Source organism: Leucopleurus acutus (genome assembly GCF_964270905.1).
Source record: "Leucopleurus acutus genome assembly, chromosome: 17".
Taxonomy (NCBI): Eukaryota; Metazoa; Chordata; class Mammalia; order Artiodactyla; family Delphinidae; genus Leucopleurus; species Leucopleurus acutus.
The window spans coordinates 51,043,772-51,064,716 of record NC_139159.1 but is presented as its reverse complement, the minus strand read 5'-3'; the positions used below and the strand labels follow the sequence as shown (position 1 = coordinate 51,064,716).

The following is a 20,945-nucleotide window of genomic DNA, read 5'->3' as shown; positions in this document are numbered from 1 at the left end:
TGGAATAGCTAAAATAAATGACCCTTTCATTTCAGTCTCATTAGGCAAAATCTAAACCTTAAGAAATGATACTGCAGGGACTTCCCTGGTGGTGCAGTGGTTAAGAATCCGCCTGCCAATGCAGGGGACACAGGTTTGGGCCTTGGTCCGGGAAGATCCCACATGCTGTGGAGCCAGTAAGCCTGTGCGCCACAACTACTGAGCCTGCTCTCTAGAACCCGTGAGTGACAACTACTGAGCTCGCATGCTGCAACTGCTGAAGCCTGCATGCCTGGAGCCTGTGCTCCACAACAAGAGAAGCCACCGCAACGAGAAGCCCGCGCACGGCAACAAAGAGTAGCCCCCGCTCACCGCAACTAGAGAAAGCCTGCGCACAGCAACGAAGACCTAACGCAGCCAAAAATAAATAGATTAATTAATTTAAGAAAAAAAGAACTGATACTTTAAAAGTAGAACTTATCATTTTTGTGTTAGCTTTTCTTCAAGTGGTCAAATAGTATTGTATATACATGGCATTAGGTAAATCCCCTCCTCTCCAATCAAATACCATTACAATATGAGACAGAACAAATATACAGAACGATCTTTTCTGGTCAATAATAATGGTCTATGAAGACCAGCAGAGAGCACTTAACCATAGTCCTTGGCAGCAACTGGAAGCTGCTATTACAGCTAGTGAAACTTACTAGTGGGTTTCTTTTATGTCATTATACACAAGATGTCTTCATAGGAAAGTTTGTCCCCATTTCTAGTTTTTTGAATTTAGTGAACCTGCTGAAGGATGATAGCAAATTGGGGTTTAACTTGACTTTTGTATTAAATTTAAATTACTTTAAGGGTATATTTGGACACTTGGCAGTGAAAGACTCTGAATCTTAGATTAAAAATGTAATATCTGATAAGCATTCTGAGTGGAACTGTTCTTTGATTTATCCTTTTAAATTCCAAAATGTTTTGCTTTACTTTATCGACCTAGAATCTAATATAAAAATTGTGCTATTGTTGAATATGATGTGGACTCGTATAAGAAATGATTTATTATACATAACCAATCATAATCTAGGAAAAATAATATCCCCTAAGAAAAGACACGTATTTGGACTATTATTGTCCCCAATATTGGCATTGTGAAAATGTACAAAAACTATGATCACTGAATTTTAGTAAGTCTAGATCACATGTTATAATTTTAAAATAGTATAAATATGATGGCTAGCAGTCAGTTACATTGATATTCAGCTTGAAAAGAATGGTAGAACTATATACTGCTATTCTTTTACTGTTGTTATTAATAGACACTTACTGAATACCTACTGTGCTAGACATGATGTCTGTACTTAGGAGGATTATATTTAAGTGTATGGAGAATTTTTTATTCCAGTGGAGCATGGGCAAAGTGTTAAGCTCCATTTTAATCAAATGGGACTGTTTATTAAGAATTAAGGGCACAGGGAGCTATATTCAATATCCTGTGATAAACCATGATGGGAAAGAATATAACAAAGAATGTATATATGTATAACTGAACCACTTTGCTGTACAGCAGAAATTAACACAACATTGTAAATCAACTATACTTCAATAAAAAATAAAAATTAAATTAAAAGAGAATTAAGTGTATTATTTACAAAAGGATTAGAATAAGATAACGTAGTAGCCTCTTAAGGAGTGGGGGATAGTTAACTAGGTCTTCCAGTAACAGTCTGTTTAGTTCCTTTTATATTAATTCCTCATAGCTTCACTATCACCTGTAAAGATACTTTCCTCAGTTTTTCTGGTGATTTTTAAACAATTCTTGTTTCTTAGATGATTTTCCTGTAACTTAATTTTCAAGATAGTGGCATGTAAAAGAAATTAAATAAGTTAATTTATTCAGTTAAATAACCTTAAGATGATAGGATTTCTTCTGTATAATTGCCAAGCCATATTTTAAACAAAGAAGGAAGGCCATCAAATCAAGCAAATCAAATTCATCACATATTATATGTACATTACTGAACAAGAATCACTAGCCCAGAAACACAAGTCACTTTAAGATAGCTTGAGAAACCAGATCTACAAATATTAGGATGTGTGCAATTTCCCTACATTATATGCCCATACCATTCGCCCTTGGATCTGTCGGTGGGAGGCTTGCTCCTCCTAATAGGAATGGTAGCCATTTCAATGGTTCCTTCTCTCTTAGAATTATCTGTCATGTTTAAAAATTCTACATACAGTAATATTCTATATTAGGGAGGTGGATGCAATGTTGGGGCCAAGTACTTTATATAGTGAAGCTAATACTTATCTCAGAGGGCTCAATGATAAATAAACATAATTTATAAACAGTTAAAGAACATGTAGGTGCTACTATCCTTACTTTTACTTGAAAAAAAAAATTACCCAGAGATTTGGAGAACAGTTATCTGGAATATATCCCGAGATAAAGAACAAAAAGTAAAGTAAAATAAAAAAGAACCACAAGCAAACAAAAGAGATGCTACAAAGACCAGTCAACAATCTTAACTTATTTTGCTTATACGAATGTCTCTTTCCTCCTCACTTAAGTCAGCCCCACTGAGATTATAACCTGTGGCCAAGTTGTTTAATTTCTCTAAATCTCAGTTTTCGCATATATAAAATGAAAATGATAATCTCCTTGAAGAATCATCATGAAATCAAAGGTATATGGCACAGAGAAGGTGCTCAATAAATGGTAACTATTATTATTGTACTTGATTTGCAAAACACAGCCTATTACAAGAAAATGCAGTATAATAACGAAGAAACAATACACAGAGTAGTTGGGATTTTAAACTTCGGAGCCAGATTATGGGTTTTGATCTCAGCTCCCCCACTTACTGGCCGTGGACTCTGGGCAAATTGCTTTCAAAGGTGTGCAGGAGGCAATGAGAGCTATCACTGTTTAACCCTCCCTGTCTCAGGGTACCTACCCTTCTCTAACTCCTCAATTAGGTTTTTGTATCATCTCTTATTGCACTCTGTACTTCACCCTCCTAAGCCCTGTCACAGTTTTAATTACATAGTTATTCCTATTAATATCTATCTCCATTAGACTGTGAGCTCTAAGAAGGTAGGGAGCATATTCAGCTAATTCAGGGACTAGCATAGCGACTGACACATCTCAGAGCCTCAATAAATATTTCTGAATGAATGAATGAATGAATGAGTGAAAAGAATATGGTCTCTCAATAAATTTCTCAGCACTTCTTGTGTAGAATGGTAATGCCTGGATGTGCTGTCCAAGAATAAAATGAGAATATGGAACTGGAAGGCAGGGTACATTTGAGATTAGTTAGCTATTGCACTATATTTGAAAAGACAAAAAAAAAAGAGAGAGTGTGAGAGTGAGAGAGAGAAGCTGTAAAATGAGATTGACTTACTGATCAGTTACTTCAGTCAAATCACACTGGTTGGTAGACCACTGCTCTCTTTAGAAAAGCTGTTCTCAACCAGTGTGACAATCATCTGTTGTGATGGGTTTTCTTTATAAATTAGGATGGGTTTCACAGTTATGACTATAATTACATAGTCCTGAGTAAGCTTATGAGAGTATGTTATCCACATGAACTTTATGTGTCCTGTGTGGGTGTCTCAAGAGAAAATAATTGCAGAGAAGCACTGCTCCAGGCCAGTGATTTCTAACTTTTATAACTCTGCAGGGTATGTTGAAATACCCTCAAAAATCTCAGGATTTTCACGGGTGGTAGGAGTATAGCAAAATCAAGGAAGAAAGTTAGGATTTCTTCTCTTGGCTGTAAAATGACTACGCCCCAGTGGAAAGACCTCTATTTTATGGAGAATGCCTCCTCTCTAGTTACTTACTTTGGCTTCATTTTGTCTTGGCGACTCAAGAAACCATATTATAGGACAGAAATCTGTTCCAATTTCCCATGTGTAGATGTAGGAATTTCCTTTGGGATTAGTCTGTATGAGCCAAGGTTAAGTCAATGTACTTTAAATTTTGAAAAAATTTCACATTTACATAAGTTTTTCTTGTCTCAAAAAGGCTTTTAGGATGGCATTTTGTAAATCCAATTAACTCTAGCTACAACTTAAGAAAGAATGATGGTAGTTCAACTGAAGCAAAGTCAGGGCTGAAGACTTGGTGTAAAAACTAAAAATTGAGAAATGAGTGTATAATAATGTGTTTTATCTAAATATGTATTTTTAGGCACACCTGGCTTTGAGTTCTAGTTTCACCACTTACTAGGTATGTGACTGTGGCCAAGTGTATGCAAATAATAAACTAATATAGCTTGGGTTGGGTGCACAGATTGTGTTGTTGACTGCCTGGGTTCATATGCTAACTCTATTACCTAATATCTTGGGGACCTTGAGCAAATTTCTGAATTTCTCTGCCTCAGTTTCCTCCTTTGTTAACTGGAGATAATAAAAGCACTGTCTCGTAAGGTTGTTATGGGCCTAAAAGACTAAGTGCATGTCAGGTTCTTAGAATAGTGACTGGATAATAGCTGATACTGAAAGTTTTAGCTACAATTATGATCATTCATTTACCCAATTTGATTTTCTAATATCTTGACTTGCTTACATTTCCTGAAATGTTAAACATTTAATAGTAGAAAAGGAGCAAACTGTAAATGTACGAACAAGAACAGCAAAAGATTAGTATGAAAATTAAAAGTCACATTTATATAGAGAAGTACCCTACCATTAAACCTGTACTGATCTAGTGCAAACTGATATTGCAACAATAAGCTAGAAGAAACCTGGATAGCTCTAACTAGTGAATTATCTTAAAGAACACTTTTCAGACATATTATTAATCAGCCATCTTCCTCCTCCCTGCCTTCCACTGGGAAAAATAGGGAAAAAAAAATATTTCTACCTGTTCTCAGAGCAGGTAGTTAGTTTCTTCTAAATCAGGGGTCACTACAGATTTCCTAGTAAGAGGTCATTGATTGTCACAGAATAAAAGCAAAATAAATCCTATTCTATACAATGATATATACAATAATAGAGGTAACATGATGATGATAACCAACCCACTCTGGATATATGTGCGTGCAAAGATGAACACAGTTTGCAACTAGCTTATCAATAAATTAATAAACAGCATTTCAAACGTTGGGATGCTATTATTTAGCAGTCAATTCTTACTTTGATTTACAAATTATGTTTTTAGCATTAGTTGTTAAATCTTATAGGAAAGTTCTTCACAAAGAAAACGTATGTTTTGAAAACTTTATAAAGGACTTGAAGTCTCTTGGTGAAAAGTTTGAGTCCCCTTCGCCGTTTTTCTCATTAGCTTAATTATAATGACATCACTCAAACACCAGAGACAAACAACCAATGGTGAGATTCAAAGTGTGCCTGCCAACGAAGTTCCAAAGGCCCACAGCACAAACCAGCCTCCTTTAGTACTATCAACCTTTGACCTGCCCATTGTATCACCCTTTCCCCTCATTTGGACCTTAAGTGTTCACAGGCTGGGATTCCTGTTTCAAAGTTTTGCTGCTGCTTTTCCCTTTAAGTTTTGATTATTTCTGTCCTCGAAATCAAATGCGAATACCAAGACTGCGGGAGTAAACGAAAACAAAACAGTTGCGTGCACCCAACGGGGCCGCCTTGCCTCCCACCTGTCTCCATCCTCATCCAACTGCCAAGCACTGTTTAACTCAACTTCATTAGGAAAGCCTGTTCCCAGTCAGCGCCTGTGGAGCTCCCCAAATAACCAATCAACAGAACTTCTCCTAGGCTCAGCTGGCGCTCTGGGGGGTCTCCTGCTCCACAGTCCCCCAGAGAGGAGGGGGTAGGGACACTGCTACCTGGAGTTCTCCAACCCTGTCAACCCTCCAACCACCGACTTTCCGAGATGCGAGATGTACACAGACACAATAACTACAGGCTCACCTCCTTCTTCCTCTTCCAGGGAGTTCATGCAGGGAAAGTAGCCGGCCAGCGCCTCGAAGGAGGCGGAGAGGCTGCTCCGGCTCTGGGAGCGCTGCATGGAGCGCCCCGCGGCGCCGGCGCCCCCCAAGCCCTGCCGGCCCATCTTGGACGAAGACCCGCTTTTCCCGCGGTACAAGATACGAGGCGTCTTGGCGGCTGAGGCGCGGCGACCGCAGCGCTTCGGGGGCCGGGATGCTGCCGCGGGACCCTGGGGTACTGGCCCCTGCCTCCCTAACCCGGTCCGGACCAGTCGTGGCCTTCCTGGCTGCCGGGGCCTCCACTCTTCTGGGGAGGGGTACGAGGTGGGGATCCAGGCGGTGGCGAGCGGGGACGCGGCTGCTCGCTGTGGAAGTCCGAGGTCTCGCCAGGAGGGAGCTGAGGTGCCCGGAGGCTGCGGCTGCGAGTCGGCCGCCCTCCCCTCGCAGGGAGATGTTGCTGATGCTGAGGTCCCCGCCAATCAGCAGCCGGACGGGGAGGCGGGCTGGCAGCTCCGGAGCGCGCTCCTCCGGCTCTGGGCAACTCTGAGCCCCGAGGAGCTCCTGCTGTTTCCGTTTCTTCCCTTTCCTCGCGTGATTAACACCAGGGAATGGTCGTTAATGAGACGCAATACGTTAGGCATCACAGATGGGAACTATCTCAGGCAAATTTTGGTAGTCACTTAGTCTCGCTTAAAATTTGTTAGCGTTCCTCAAGCATAGATAGGAAATAATTTTCTCCAAATCATAAAACAAAGCCTCCCCAATTTTTAACAGGTCCCATGAAAGCCTAGAATTAAAGCGTTCTCGTTTACCTTCTTTCTTAAAAAGATTAAAACGTCAACGGAAGGTAAAAAAGATTTAAAAAATATCAAGAGCCTGAAAAAGAACCAACACTAAAAAAGTACTGTGATGTTTATCAATTTTGCTTTAATCTGGGGAATTTTTAATGCTTTTTTCCCCTCCCGATTAGATTAGATAATCTGCTACCTATTGTTGCTAAGAATGACAATGAACACTGTAAGGCTTTAGCATCTAAATAACAGGTAACATCCTCTTAACATAAATTTGGAAGCAACACAGACATACCACAAACAAAACAGTTTATAAGTGAAATAGCATCACATTCTGCAAACTGCAAATCTCTATCCCAGAACATAAAGCAACCGTAAGTCTATTTTAGCATAAGTCAGAAGACTGTCCTACTTTTTGTAACTTTAGACAAGTCACTAGACCTCTCAATTTCCCTATCTAGGCAGGTGGGAAGGTAGGGCACAATGATTCCAGTCCTAACCATGTCATAGCTTGATTGTTGGCTGTGTGTTTTAGGGGATTTCAAAAGTGTTCTGTAAAATGTAAATTATACAATCTAAAAGGGTTCTTTCATACAATAAATATTTACTGAGTACTATATATGAACAAGTTCTTTGCTTGATGTACTGGGAAATACAAATATTCATTCAATTAATAGTAATTGAGCTCCCAGTGTATGTCAGGTACCTTTGTAAACACCTAGGACATATAGTGATCAAAGCAGATAAAAATCTCTGCTCTCATGGAACTTATATTCTAGTAGGGGGAGAAAGACACAGTAAATCAGTAAACTATATAGTGTTAAAAGGGAGATAAAGGAAAATGGCAAAAAATAAAGTTAAGGGGTATGGGACAGTCTGCGATTTAAACAAGAGCTGTCAGGGTAGGTATCATTGACAAGGCAACATCTGAATAGATGTATGAAGAAGTTGAGGAAGTAAGCCATTCGGATATGTGAGGAAGAGAGTTAGTTTGAGGCAAAGAGAGCCTGCAGTGCAAAGGCCCTAAGATATGATGTCCTGGTGTGTCCCTGGAACAGCAAAGAGGCCAGGGTAGCTGGAGTGGAGTGAGTAGGAAGGAAAGGAGGTCAGAGAGATAAGAGGCAGAGAAGGGGACAGATCACACAGAGCCTTCTAGGTATGTTAACAGCTTTGGCCATAGCACATCACAAGTTAGGAAGTACAAAACAACGCACTCAAGTAATAATCCTCCCAAATCTTTCTAAAAATTAGGAAACTTTCAAATAAGAGTGCTCTAACATAATAACAACTTTGGTTGCTTAGACTTAGGATCATCCAGGTTTCTCGCTTCTGTTTTTCTGATAGGCTTTTGTCGTTTCTCATTAATATTCCTACAATTCTCTCTTAGTTCAATTTCCTATTCATTATTCACCTTCCTAAAATACCCGCATTTCAATAGACACTGATAAAACCAGGAACTCTATGAGTAATTTTTCATACCATATTGCTTTTATTCAGAGAATAGAAATGTTTTCATTAAATGAAACTTTCATTCTAAGAATAAAGAGAATCATAGAATTTTGGAAACTGAAAGGACTATTGTAAGTCATCTAAGTCATCTGATGTATTTTTTATAACTGTGGGTCACATATTTTTAGTGAGTCACGAAAATAACTTATCATTAGAATGATCAGCATTCTAAAAAATAAAATGAAATAAAATATTAGAGTGTAGCCCATGTAGTTATTGTATCAATTGCAGTATTGTTTCATGAATATGTATGCACCCCTGCGTGTTTGTGTGTGTTCACATGTGTGTACTAAGTTGTGATCAAGAGAAACGTTTCAAGGAAGAGGGACTAAGTGGGAAAATCCTAGGAAAATAAATTGGCCAAGGGTGGAAAAGTTTGATTTTGGCACCCAGGGACATCATAATGATAGTTGAAAGTCACTTAGGAAGGGAATTATCTTGGGTTTCTACTAGTGACTGCATGGGGACAGGGAATCTGAGAACTCAGTCCGTGGTCACACTCAAGTTGCTTGGGCCCTGCCTTCTCTATGTTAATAACCTGACTTTATGCACCAGGAAGAGGTTAGTCTGGAATAGCCCAGATGCATCTGTTTCTTCATGAGCATCACTTCTCTCTTGCAGTTTCAGAACAAAGTTGTCCTGGGAAGCATTTTGATATTTTTTCCTGTAGTTGGGATTTGAGAGATATAGATAAGTGATAAAAGAATGACACAAAGAGAAACAGGAAGTACTAAAGAGGAAAATCACCTTATTTCAGGGAAGAAAGCTTCAAAGAAAAAGAAGACTATTGGCACACAGGTATCAGAGAGACAGACCACAGTAATGGCCAAGAGATTTCTAGTCTTGAATGATAACCTGTGGAATATACTGAACTTACTGAGAAAACATACAATTCCACTTTTTTTTTTGTCCTATGCTCAACTGTTTTCCTATATAATAAATATTATATAAATAATATTTCTGGTTTACATATATTTTAAAAGTTGATTTACTATTCCTTATCCCATTCTGATATACGAACTACCAACGCTAAAGGAATTTAAAAATTTATATAAAAAAGAAACTACTGATAAAAGATAGGAAATGTCATTTCCTCCATACCAGAAAGTACATTCAAATGGCTTTGGATGTAGTTTTCAAATGATGGGCTACTATATAGTTTCATTATATAAAACAAAGTGTAATTCCAGAACAATTATAGTCTAGTATTCAAATTATTTATAATATATTTATAACTTTCTTACTCATCCAAAATAATCAGAAAAAGTGACTCACAAATATACATACTAATCGCTTTCTAAATGCAAATTCTGGCCTTGAAACAAGATTCCACTACTGTACAAGAAAATCATATTTTTGAAGAAAAGATATATAGATTGATATAACTTGCATAAAAAAATCATAGCATTCTATTTGATGAATATGAAACATATCACACCAATTATGCCACTTAATTCTTACATCAATCCTGAGAGTGTCATCATTATTTCTTCTTTACAGATGAGCTAATAAAGACTCAATAATATTGAATGACTTGTTTAATTGGAAAGTGGCAGAGCCACTGATTTTCTCATTTCAGGTTCAGTGCCCTATACACTGTATCACAGGTGTCTCATACCATATACATAAGCACAGATGAAACACATGCAAAACATAGATGATAGATATAATATGAACTATGTAGTAAATTATTTGGTTCAAAATAAAATAAATATTGAAAAAATATATTTAAAAGCCATAATGTTTATTCTAACTATATACCAATGTTAAATCCATATTTGCCCTTTTAATCAAAACATATTAATATTACATAGCCATATATGTATTTCAGTTCATCAATTCTTAACAGGGCTAGAAAGTTACATGTCATTTATGTATCAGTTTTTGTAATAGTTTCCTCGCCAAAGTAAATCACCAAAATTTTAAAGTATGTTAAATTAGTTTATTCTTGAAATAGAGGCTTGGTCACTGATGTGAATGCATAAAAAGGTTATTTTGTGAAGTAGTTACGTAGTGTCTAGACCATGGATTAGTTCAGCTGGGAACATACTCATGCCTTTGGCAGCCTTGCCCTTTTCTATGCTAGAAATGATGTAGGTGATGATGATGAGAATGCAAACTACTACTAATAAAGAGAAGGAAAGACGCAGTAAGTCCTTTTGGGAAGTATTGGAACAAACAAATAATAAGGCCTAGAAGTGGATATGCAAAAAAGAGATAGAAAAAGGACTCTTATTGCTACTCCACTGTCACTATTTAGTGTATCCAGTCAACCCAGAAATGGCTGGTTGCTAAAAGAGATAGGAATTGCTCAGGATAGGCTATAAAGCCACACTGCAGACTGAATTACCCTCTTTCTTCTTGATACACATTTGCTCTTGATAATATAGGAATTCATCTCTACCTCAGTCTTCACAATTGATGTCAATTACCTTTGCCACTTTGGATTATTCCGCCCTACAGCAAATAATTCTATACTAAATAGAAATATTTGTGGATATATTTTGGTTTGTTTTATTCAAAACCAACTCTCAAAATACTTGCAAACAATGTGACCAACAAGGGATTAATCTCTAAAATATACAAACAGCTCATGCAGTTCAATATCAAAAAACCAAACAACACAATCAAAAAATAGGCAGAAGATCTAAATAGACACTTCTCTAAAGAAGACATACAGATGGCCAAAAAGCACATGAAAAGATGATCAGCATTGCTAAATATGAGAGAAATGCAAATCAAAACTACAGTGAGGTATCACTACCTCACACCAGTCAGAATGGCCATCGTCAAAAAGTCTACAAGTAATAAATGCTGGAGAGGGTGTGGAGAAAGGGAACCCTCCAACACTGTTAGTGGCAATGTAAATTGGTGCAGCCACTATGGAGAACAGTCTGGAGGTTCCTTAAAAAACTAAAAATAGAGCTACCATATGACCCAGCAATCCCACTCCTGGGCATATATTTGGAGAAAACCATAATTCAAAGATATATGCACCCCAATGTTCATTGCAGCACTATTTACAATAGCCAAGACATAGGAGCGACCTAAATGTCCATTGACAGAGGAATGGATAGATGTATATACACAATGGAATATTGCTCAGCCATAAAAAAGAATGAAATAATGCCATTTGCAGCAGTATGGATGGACCTAGAGATTATCATACTAAGTGAAGTAAGTCAGACAGAGAAAGATAAATGTCATATGATATCAGTTATATGTGGAATCTAAAAAGTGATACAAATGAACTTATTTACAAAACAGAAACAGACTCATGGACTTAGAAAACCAATTCAGTGTTACCAAAGGGGAAAGGTTGGGGGAGGGATAAATTAGGAGGTTAGGATTAACCTATACATACTATTATATAAAATAGATAGTCAACAAGGACCTATTGTATAGCTCAGCGAACTCTAGTCAATACTCTGAAATAACCTATATGGGACAAGAATTTGAAAAGAATAGATATGTATGTATATGTATAACTGAATCACTTTGCTGTACACCTGAAACTAACACAACATTGTAAATCAACTAGGCTCCAATATAAAATAAAAATAAAATAAAAAATAATAATAATAAATAAAAATTAAATTAAAAAACCCAACTCTCAGAGTCCTTTAGGACAGTGATCATGGCAAGGATGGTTTCCAAGTTTGAGAAACTTCCGGCTCCAATATTCTCTTCTACTATTCCAGCCAGTGCTCTGGCTTTGTGATAAATTTACACAGTCTTCATAGTAACATTCTCAAACATTTGAGAGAAAAGAAGAAACATTTCTTCTATTTATAAATGCCTTGGGATTCTAGATGAACATCACCTAGCAACTTCTCATATCACTATGAGATCAATAGCATCACAATTTTGTGAGTGTAAACATTCTGCCCAAATACGCAGCAAGGTTTAAAAATTAGATATACATTTCAGGTACCAATGCCAGTAACTATACAATAGTTATAAAAAGTGCGTTCATTTAAACTGCTTTATTCATTCATTATTAATTTATTCATTCACTATTCATTTACTCATTACTCATTTATTCCTTACACCACAGTGTGATGAGAATAATATTAGGTTTGCATGGAAAATAGAGGGATTCTCTTAATTACAATTAGGTCTAATTCCTACTTGTCACTGTTCCTTCTTTTTCTTTACTGGCTAAAGCTTCATGTATTCACTTCAACATACACAGCATAAAAGACTTCTGATTACCATTTAGATTAACTGAATCATATGTTTGTTGTATATAAATGGTTATACACTGTTTAAACTGCTTGATACCATGCTGATATAAAAATAGAAAACTTAACATTTTTCACAGAAATTTGGCTTAATTGTCCGGCTGACTTTTAAATTGCAGGCACCTTAATTATTTTTCATTATATATCAAGGCATAAAATTTATAACGAAGTTATTTAAAGTTGTTAAAAATCAAAGGCAGTAAAAAAGAATGAGGATTCTCTCAAAGCATTAAAAATTGCAGGATTTTAAATAGTATATTGCAAAAATAAAAAGCCCAGGAAAAACATTCATGGTATACAGATCCAGGTCAAACATCACCTAGATTGGGCATAAGTGAATTGCTGACTGAAGGAAGTTCTATTCAGAGCTCAGTACCTTTGGTAAACAGTTAAGAATGTGTGCAAAGTGGCCAACTTAGAAACCAAACTAAGCAACTCATTATCAGCTGACACCCACTTAAGGTACTCTGTGTTAAAGACGCCTTTAAAGTAACAGTTCATCTGTCGTGTTGATATGAAACTTCATAATAGGAAACAGCAATACAGATTAAACATGTTTCCCTCCTAAAATTCAATTCAAAATGGTTCCATCTAATATGCTTTATTTATCCTCCCACAATAAGATGAGAAGCTCAGGTCTAAGAAGACAGAGGTTTATTTCCCAGAGAAAACAGTCTCAGTAAGAGGTAAATTTGTGGTGTCATACAAAAAATCTCTAAGAAACGCAAGTAATTATAAAAAGGCAAATCAGTATGTGTTCTAGTTATGGGGATATTCTGTAATGCTTCTCCCCGACCACTGCTTTATAACTTGGATTCTTCTGCTTGGCAACTCCTTCTGCAACTCAGCCTAACAGAGTAGTGTTTCAAATCCCAGCCTCCTTTCCCATACTTGACACCAAACTGGGAAAAGACATTTAGGGAGGAGCCAGAAGTCTCGATTCACAGCCTAAAAAATAACTAAATATGCAACTGTATATATATATATATATATATATATATATATATATATATATATATATATACACTTAAATTTGGCCACACCATTCAAAAAGCTTTTCCAGAAATGTTTATTTGCAGTGTAACCAGCATTTGGACAGAGAAAAACTGTGGTGTAGAATTTCTGAGTTCCTTTATTTTTGGTTCTGTTACTTATTTTTTTGTGATTATCTGGCATTTGATCTAACATCTAGAAGAAAGTCATTGCTTCACAACTCACTGTTATAAACTATTAATTTCATTTCAAATAATAGTGTATTTCACACTATGAAGGCAGCATTTCAGGGGTTCTCTGGGTGAGGCAAAAATACAAACTTTATATCTTAATAAATTTTGTACTGCAACTGAATAAACACTGAAAGACACTTTACAAGGACAGTGACCTTAAAAAATGTAATTGTTACATATTTTATCACAATTCAAGGTGACTGCAATTTTAAACCAATGTAACATTTTTGGTTCTATTTCTAATTTCATTTATTAAAATAATTCATTTTTATTCTCAACTTCAGATTATAGGCTAAGATCAGCTGACAAAGGGTATGTTTTCTGGTTTCTACAACCACTTAGAAGGTGCTTGTCAGAGAGCACTAGAGTTCAGGAGTCAATGAGAAGTCATAGCACGAGTGAACAAGCCCCTTGTCAACCTTGTAAGACACAGTTTGCCCCCATCCTTGCAGAACTAGAGCTCCACTCACCTCCTTACTCTTAGATCTGAGTCCCACCTCCATCCACAGTCTTATCCCAACTTTACTCTCAACCTCGTTCATTGTTACTCGGATCCCGTGATTACCCCGGATTTACCAAACCACCATGTCTCCTTTGCTTACACCACTCTGTGGTTGAACTTTTGACCTAGATGATGGGATGGAAATGTCCCCCTATAATTGAAGTTCCTCTTTGTGTCCATACATTACAGTACTCCTTTTAATACAAGTTTTTGTGAGGAAGATCATAGCTTTTTTCCATAGTGGAGTCCATTAAGAAAAATGTAAAACAGCACTGGAGACTAAATAACTCTATGAGAATCTATTATCAACATGTATTTCTCACTATAATGATCACAATAACTATAAGGAAAATTCTCCAAATTATATTTTCTATAATGTTCTGTGTGTGTGCCGGTTTAAAAAAAGTAATGCCAACGAAACAATTATTGACAGTTATGTCAACAATATTATAAGAATCTCTATAAAAACTTTTCCTGGGCTTCCCTGGTGGCGCAGTGGTTAGGAGTCCGCCTGCCAATGGAGGGGACACGGGTTCGTGCCCCGGTCCGGGAAGATCCCACATGCCGCGGAGCGGCTGGGCCCGTGAGCCACGGCCGCTGAGCCTGCGCGTCCGGAACCTGTGCTCCGCACCGGGAGAGGCCACAACAGTGGAAGGCCCGCGTACCGCAAAAAAAAAAAACTTCTCCTGTAAATTTCTTATCTGTACGGGCCTCCATTCATTGTTTGTCTTGCATTTGTGGACCACTGCTTAGAATTTTAATGTTTCACGTTAAACACCTATTAGAATTCATTCTTTCAGAGTCATTCTAGAGGGAGCAAGCCCTTACACACTCCTTGAGCTTACTAACATCTTCTACTACAATTGAAAATAATTTATTCCAATTTTAAGGGACAGTCCAAGAAACAGAAAACAATTACTCTGGTCTACTGAAAACTCCAAATACAGTTCCAAACGCTCAGCTTCTGACATTTATTTCCCGTGGTTTAGTTTTTCCCATGTTTTTAGATAGTATGTCAGTCTAATGCATAATACTTTTGTTTTATACAATGACTTTCTCTCAAGTATTTTTTCAAAATCTCTACATTCATGTCTAAAACATCTCTATGTAACCTGTCAGTGCTATTCCCCATTTCTTACGTGCTGAAGTATAAGGAAGATAAAAGGTTACACATCCATTAGTGATAGGATCTGATGAAGCCTAGACAGTTAAACTATGGGTTTAAACCTTTTTTACATTTCTGCACATTGAAAAATTGTTCACAAAAAATATATGTAAAGGGTCAATGAATATATTCCTATCAAAAGGTAATCTACTGAAAGTGTTTAACAAAGACAACTGATTGTTAGCCTAGTAGAACTAATTGACCATCCAAACATTTGTTATTGAACGATATTAAATAAATATTTACTGAATGCCACCATGTCCATGCACAGTGCTAAGCAGCAGAAGTAGTAAACTGTATCATTTACTAATTAACTGACCATCGATTAAATCTATTACTTTTACTCATTTATTACTATTTCAACTGATAAATAGAGAAAAGCTAAGGAAACAGATCACGTAATGCTATGTAATTAAAAATAAAGAGATAATGATGCACTAGCATGTATTTGGAACATGTGTATGCAGCTCAAAAGCATTTAAAATATGAGCACCAAAGCAAAACAAAGACAGCTTAAGTATTCCTCTTTGGATTATAATAATGCCACACTTTCAAATCATGAGACATTAATTTTAAAAATTATAGGACTAACATTTCTAAAATACAAGTTTGGAAAAGCACAGTATTCAACAGGAAAATAGAACTAAAGGGGAAATCTGAAGAAAAATTACTTTGGTTATTACACACACACTCAGAGAGGCATTAAATTGTAGAGGCATAAAATGACTCAGAAAGAATAAACCAACAAAAATATAATAAATTGAAAATAAATCTGCTCTTCAGAAGGTCCAAAATGACCACCATGTTGTCACGTCCAGTGGGACTTTCAAGTCCTCATCTTACTGGCTCCCTGAGCAGCATTCTACAGAGTTGACCACTCTCTGGTCTGAAAGCATTATCTTCTCTTGACTTCCATTGGATCACATTCTTAGAGTTTTCCTCCCATTTCTCTGGCATCTCTTCATCAACCCCTGTGGCTGACTTCATCTCTTCTAGCAAATTTCTACCTTTAACATCTTTAACACAACCTGGACCACCTTCTCTCATTATACTTTCCCCCTATATGATCAGCTCCATTTCCAGTTTTAAAAACCATTTGAATTCACTCAAATTTATTATTGAGTGCAGACCTCTTATTTGAGTTTCAGAGCTGATAACCATCTATTTGACATCACCACCAGAATATCTCACAGACCTCTCAAACTACACTCTTGATTTCTTTCCCACAGAAATCGACTTCTTTTCTTATCTTCTCTCTTAATAAATGACATCATCAGCCAAATGGCTGCTCAAACCAGAAATTTGAACAACCTCTTTTATTCCTTATTTTCCCATACTGTATGCCTCTCTCATCCAATCATCATCAGACTCTATTGATTCTACTTCTAAAATAGATCTCATATCTATCCATTTCTCTAATCCTATTCCAAGCCACTTTCACTCTTACCCTCAAGATATTATTCATAAAGCAGCCAGAATTATCTTTTAAAAATATATATGGGATCATGTTACTACCCTGCTATCACTGCAATTACATAAAACACAAACACGCAGCATGACCTCCCTCTAAGATTATATTTACTTCTTCATATTAAATGGTTTTCCTTATTACCCATTAAGACTTCTGTGTGGTGTCCAGTTTCTCTTATTTACTCTAAAAATCACTGAGCATCTTTCTCCATTGTGGTTTTTCTTGTTTTGCCATAGTGATATCCACTACAGAAAGTATTCTGCAATTTTAAATAGATCCTTTCCTCCTTGCTTCTCATATTGCAGTTTAAAGAGAACTATGTAAAGCTTAGTCAATTCCTACCAAATGTGTTTTTCCAGGTCTCATGAAAGGTACTGCATCTCTGGCCAGGAATCCTTCACAGCTGTATCTCAGCTTGGAGATTATTTAACACAACAATCACTTGCTACAAGAGGGCTTTGAAACTTAACACCTGCTTCCCTGAAGAACCTGTGACTCATTTATGCAGTGAGCTGCTATTACTGATGAGAAAGTATCACATTCTTACGATGAAAAACAGTGGTGGTAGGCTCAGAACCTCAGAACCATGATACAGGCTGTCAAGTATTGTATATTATTGTTAGTTAACATTTCATAATTTAATACTATTATTATATTATTTGATCCCATCTACATAACTATTTGCACAGTGGTTAATGGTGTGAACTCTGGAATTAGACAGGCTTGGATATATATCCTAGCTCTTCCACTCCCTAGCTGTATGACCTTGGGCAACTACTTAAACACTCTGTGCCTCAGTTTTCTCATCTGTAAATGGGACATAATAATAGTAATGACCTTGTAGGTTGTTGTGAGAATGATCTCATTTAACAGTGAGCGTGAAGCTCAGAAATTCCAAATCATCAGCTCCATATTTCTCCTCTTCCAATTAAGACTTCTACTCTTGAAGCACTGCTACCTTCAGGCCGGTTTTAAGATTAACATGAACTGGTGAAATGGATACAGCTTTCAGACATATTTTCATTTTCAAACAATATCCTTAACTAATTGGTGAAATTTCAGGCAGTGCTAAGTGATTTTTAAAAATACCTAGGCAAATTTAGGGAAGAACTGGTACATTTTCTCACATATAAACAAGGCTCTCCTGAGATTTTTCTCTGAGCTCAGTTCTCCTGAGAACCAGCTCTGTTACAGCTTTTCTCTGTCCTCTAAAAATGAACAAAGGCCAAATAATTTCTTTTAAAAATCAGGTGTTCTAGAGGTGTTCTACAGGTGGAGGTTGAGGGGTTGGGGCCCGCTTTTCAGACAGGCATTCGTATGTCAAAGAATTATCTGTGCATATATTTTTAACATATTCAAATTTCATTAATACTATATAAGAAATTTAACACCAGCCTCTGTGAAACACTCCTTTGAGGCAGAGGGAGAACACCACACACAAATATTACACATTAACCTAACAGCATTACGTTGGACAAGACAGGTTCTCGATTAAACCGAGCCTGACAAAGCAGCCACCTCAAGGTGATTCATTCCACTTTCAGGACATAAGTTTATCAGGTAGTTTGCATTACTTCATGACTATGATGTGAACATCACAAAGATTATTAAAGTGTCACATGCATTTACAGAAGTTCAGAATTTCCCCAAACATTGTATACGTACATAAACAGGTCCACAATGTGGAATACTGTACAGCACATTTATTTATATTTTAATGTAAGTCCATATGTGAATAACTGCTCACAGATTTTATTTTATTCAAGTGGCCAGATGGATTCAGGATAAATTTATGTCCCCAAATGATTTTGCTTGCTATGTTTTATCTAGCATTTTCACGTGGGTGGAGTGGAAGGCGGAGGGTCTTGCTGCATCGACTACTCCTGCCACATTGACTGTAGAACAACTTTGAAGATGTGGAAAGTGTCAATTTAAAATATTCAAACTATTGGTTTTGCCTCTTCCCTTACTCAGTGAGAAGTAGCTATAGCCATTCTCTACATAAATCATCAAAGCAAAAAGGCAAAGTTTGAACTGAATGCTTCAGAAGTAGTGCCTAGTGGATGAATTCTTTCAATCATTTCATATAGTGTAATTTTTAAAATAATAGCTTCTAGTTGCATGAAAAATAACTTTTAAAACTTGTGTTGAAAATTCAATTGGTTTTATATGGTCCTAAGTTGCTCTCTTAACTTAGAGCCCATCTGATCATTTATTTTATTTATTTTATTATTATTTTTTTTGACCACGCCTTGTGGCATGGTATCTTAGATCCCGGACCAGGGATTGAACCCGTGTCCCGTGCATTGGAAGTGCAGAGTCTTAACCACTGGACTGCCAGGGAAGTGCTGAGCCCACCTGATCATTTAAATAGGTTTCTGCATTTGGGTCATAATATATTTATGAGACATGATAACAGTTTAAGAAATTTACTATTTAAAAAAACCCTCTCACACATCTTTTCTAATGTAATTCTTTTTTGAATATAATAATAGACATACATTACATAATGAAATTTTGTGGTATTAAAAATTATATGTAACTTTCTATTCTCAAAATTAATTTGTTTCTGGTAAAAGAACTGGATAATTATATTGTGTGTTACTACCACAAATTTTTTGTAGTTTCTAGGCCTGATAAATCATTTTGTATTTGGGGGATTAGGAAGAATGACAATAACTTTAAGATCTGAAAATGTCTTGAGAATGTACTGGTATAATTTCTGTCTATAAGTACAACTTTACATGAAGTCAATCAATTATACTTCTCTTCTAAATATTTGGAAAGATGCTTCCTAACCTCCTGTACTTCCAGGGTCATGGAAGTCTTAGAGACACAACCCTTCACATTTCATTCCATCCTTGGTCCTAGTAAATTGAAGAAAATGTATCGTGATTCGTATCTCTTATATATAATGCCACTTCACAGGTGTTATGGCTGAATTGTGTTCTCTCAAAATTCATGTGTCGAAGTCCCAACCCCTAGCATGTCAGCATGTGATTGCATTTGGAGATAAGGTATTTAAAGAAGTGATTAAGTTAAAATGAAGCTGTATGAAGCGTTCAAACCTAATCCAATGTGACTGGTGTTCTCATAAGAAGAAATTTGGGCACACAAACTGACACCAGGGATGTGTGTGCACCAAGAAAAAACCATGTGAACAGGCAGCAAGAGGGTGCCCTCTACAAGTCAAGGAGAAAGGACTTCCAGCCTCCAGAACTGCGAGAAAATAATGTCTGTTGTTTAAGCCATGCAGTCGGTAGTATTTTATTATGGCAGCCCTAGCTGCCTATCCTTTGGGATAGATTAAGTCCCCTATAATCTTTCTCTTTACAGTGCTTTCAAAAGCTTTCATTTTTTTCCCTAAAAGTTTAAGAAGTTTACTTAGCATATTTAGATCTATTCTAATTTTTTTAAAACACCCTGTACAATTTTGATGTCCCAATAAACCAGGTCTTTTTGTATCATAAAAGTTTAGCTGTAAAGTGAATTTCCATAAATCAAATGGTATTTTCTAATTACTTTTGCTGTTTTAACAGCTGGTGTTTCTATGCCAATGGTGGATATTATGTTTCCAGTTTAAAAAAAGGTAAATTATTTACATAGTCTCTTAAAAAAACACACGTGCCAGAAAAACCCCAGACTTTTCACTACATTTTTATATACATAAGACTAAGTTTCTTAAGTGCAGAAATTGTACTTTATTGATGATATTATTTGCATTCCCAGAGCCTACCACCATGATCGGGGCCTAGTTCACTGATTTGCTTCTAAGGACACTATTTTACCTAAATAAATTCTGATAAAGGAGCTGTTCGTTACCAACAGGCATACTCAAATTCTCATTTCATTATTCTGTTAAAGAAAAGGGTTAAAATGAAAACTGCTCACACCAGCTTCTGTGGTGAATGTGAATGAATCATCTGACTACTATTATCGTGGATGTGGCTCTTGAAATTGATTTTTCTGCATTAGCATTCCAAATCATTACTTACAATTACATGTTTTTTGATATTTAAAAGGCTCTACCGAATGCAGTTCTAACTTACCCAATTCAGCAAAGTAAATGGATGCCCTGAACACATCTTTTATTACCTCCACTTATCAGGAAGCAAATCAAAAGTAAACATATGTTTCTTACTT

At 36.5% G+C, this 20,945-nt stretch overlaps 1 protein-coding gene across 35 annotated transcripts in view; it reads right to left on the bottom strand.

Moving 5' to 3' along the window:
• The window catches only part of RIMS2 (regulating synaptic membrane exocytosis 2), a gene marked incomplete at its 5' end in the record, with an annotated part of 584,629 nt that overhangs the window by 18,634 nt on the left and 545,050 nt on the right, over window positions 1-20,945 (bottom strand). Inside the window, one exon of one of the 35 annotated variants that reach the window (XM_082858738.1) lies at window positions 5,878-6,019. The exons of the other annotated variants lie outside the window; for them this stretch is intronic. Within the exon in view, the coding sequence (XP_082714864.1) occupies window positions 5,878-6,019 (142 nt within the window). Of the gene's footprint in view, window positions 1-5,877; window positions 6,020-20,945 lie in introns of those variants that run through there. 35 annotated transcript variants of the gene reach the window in all.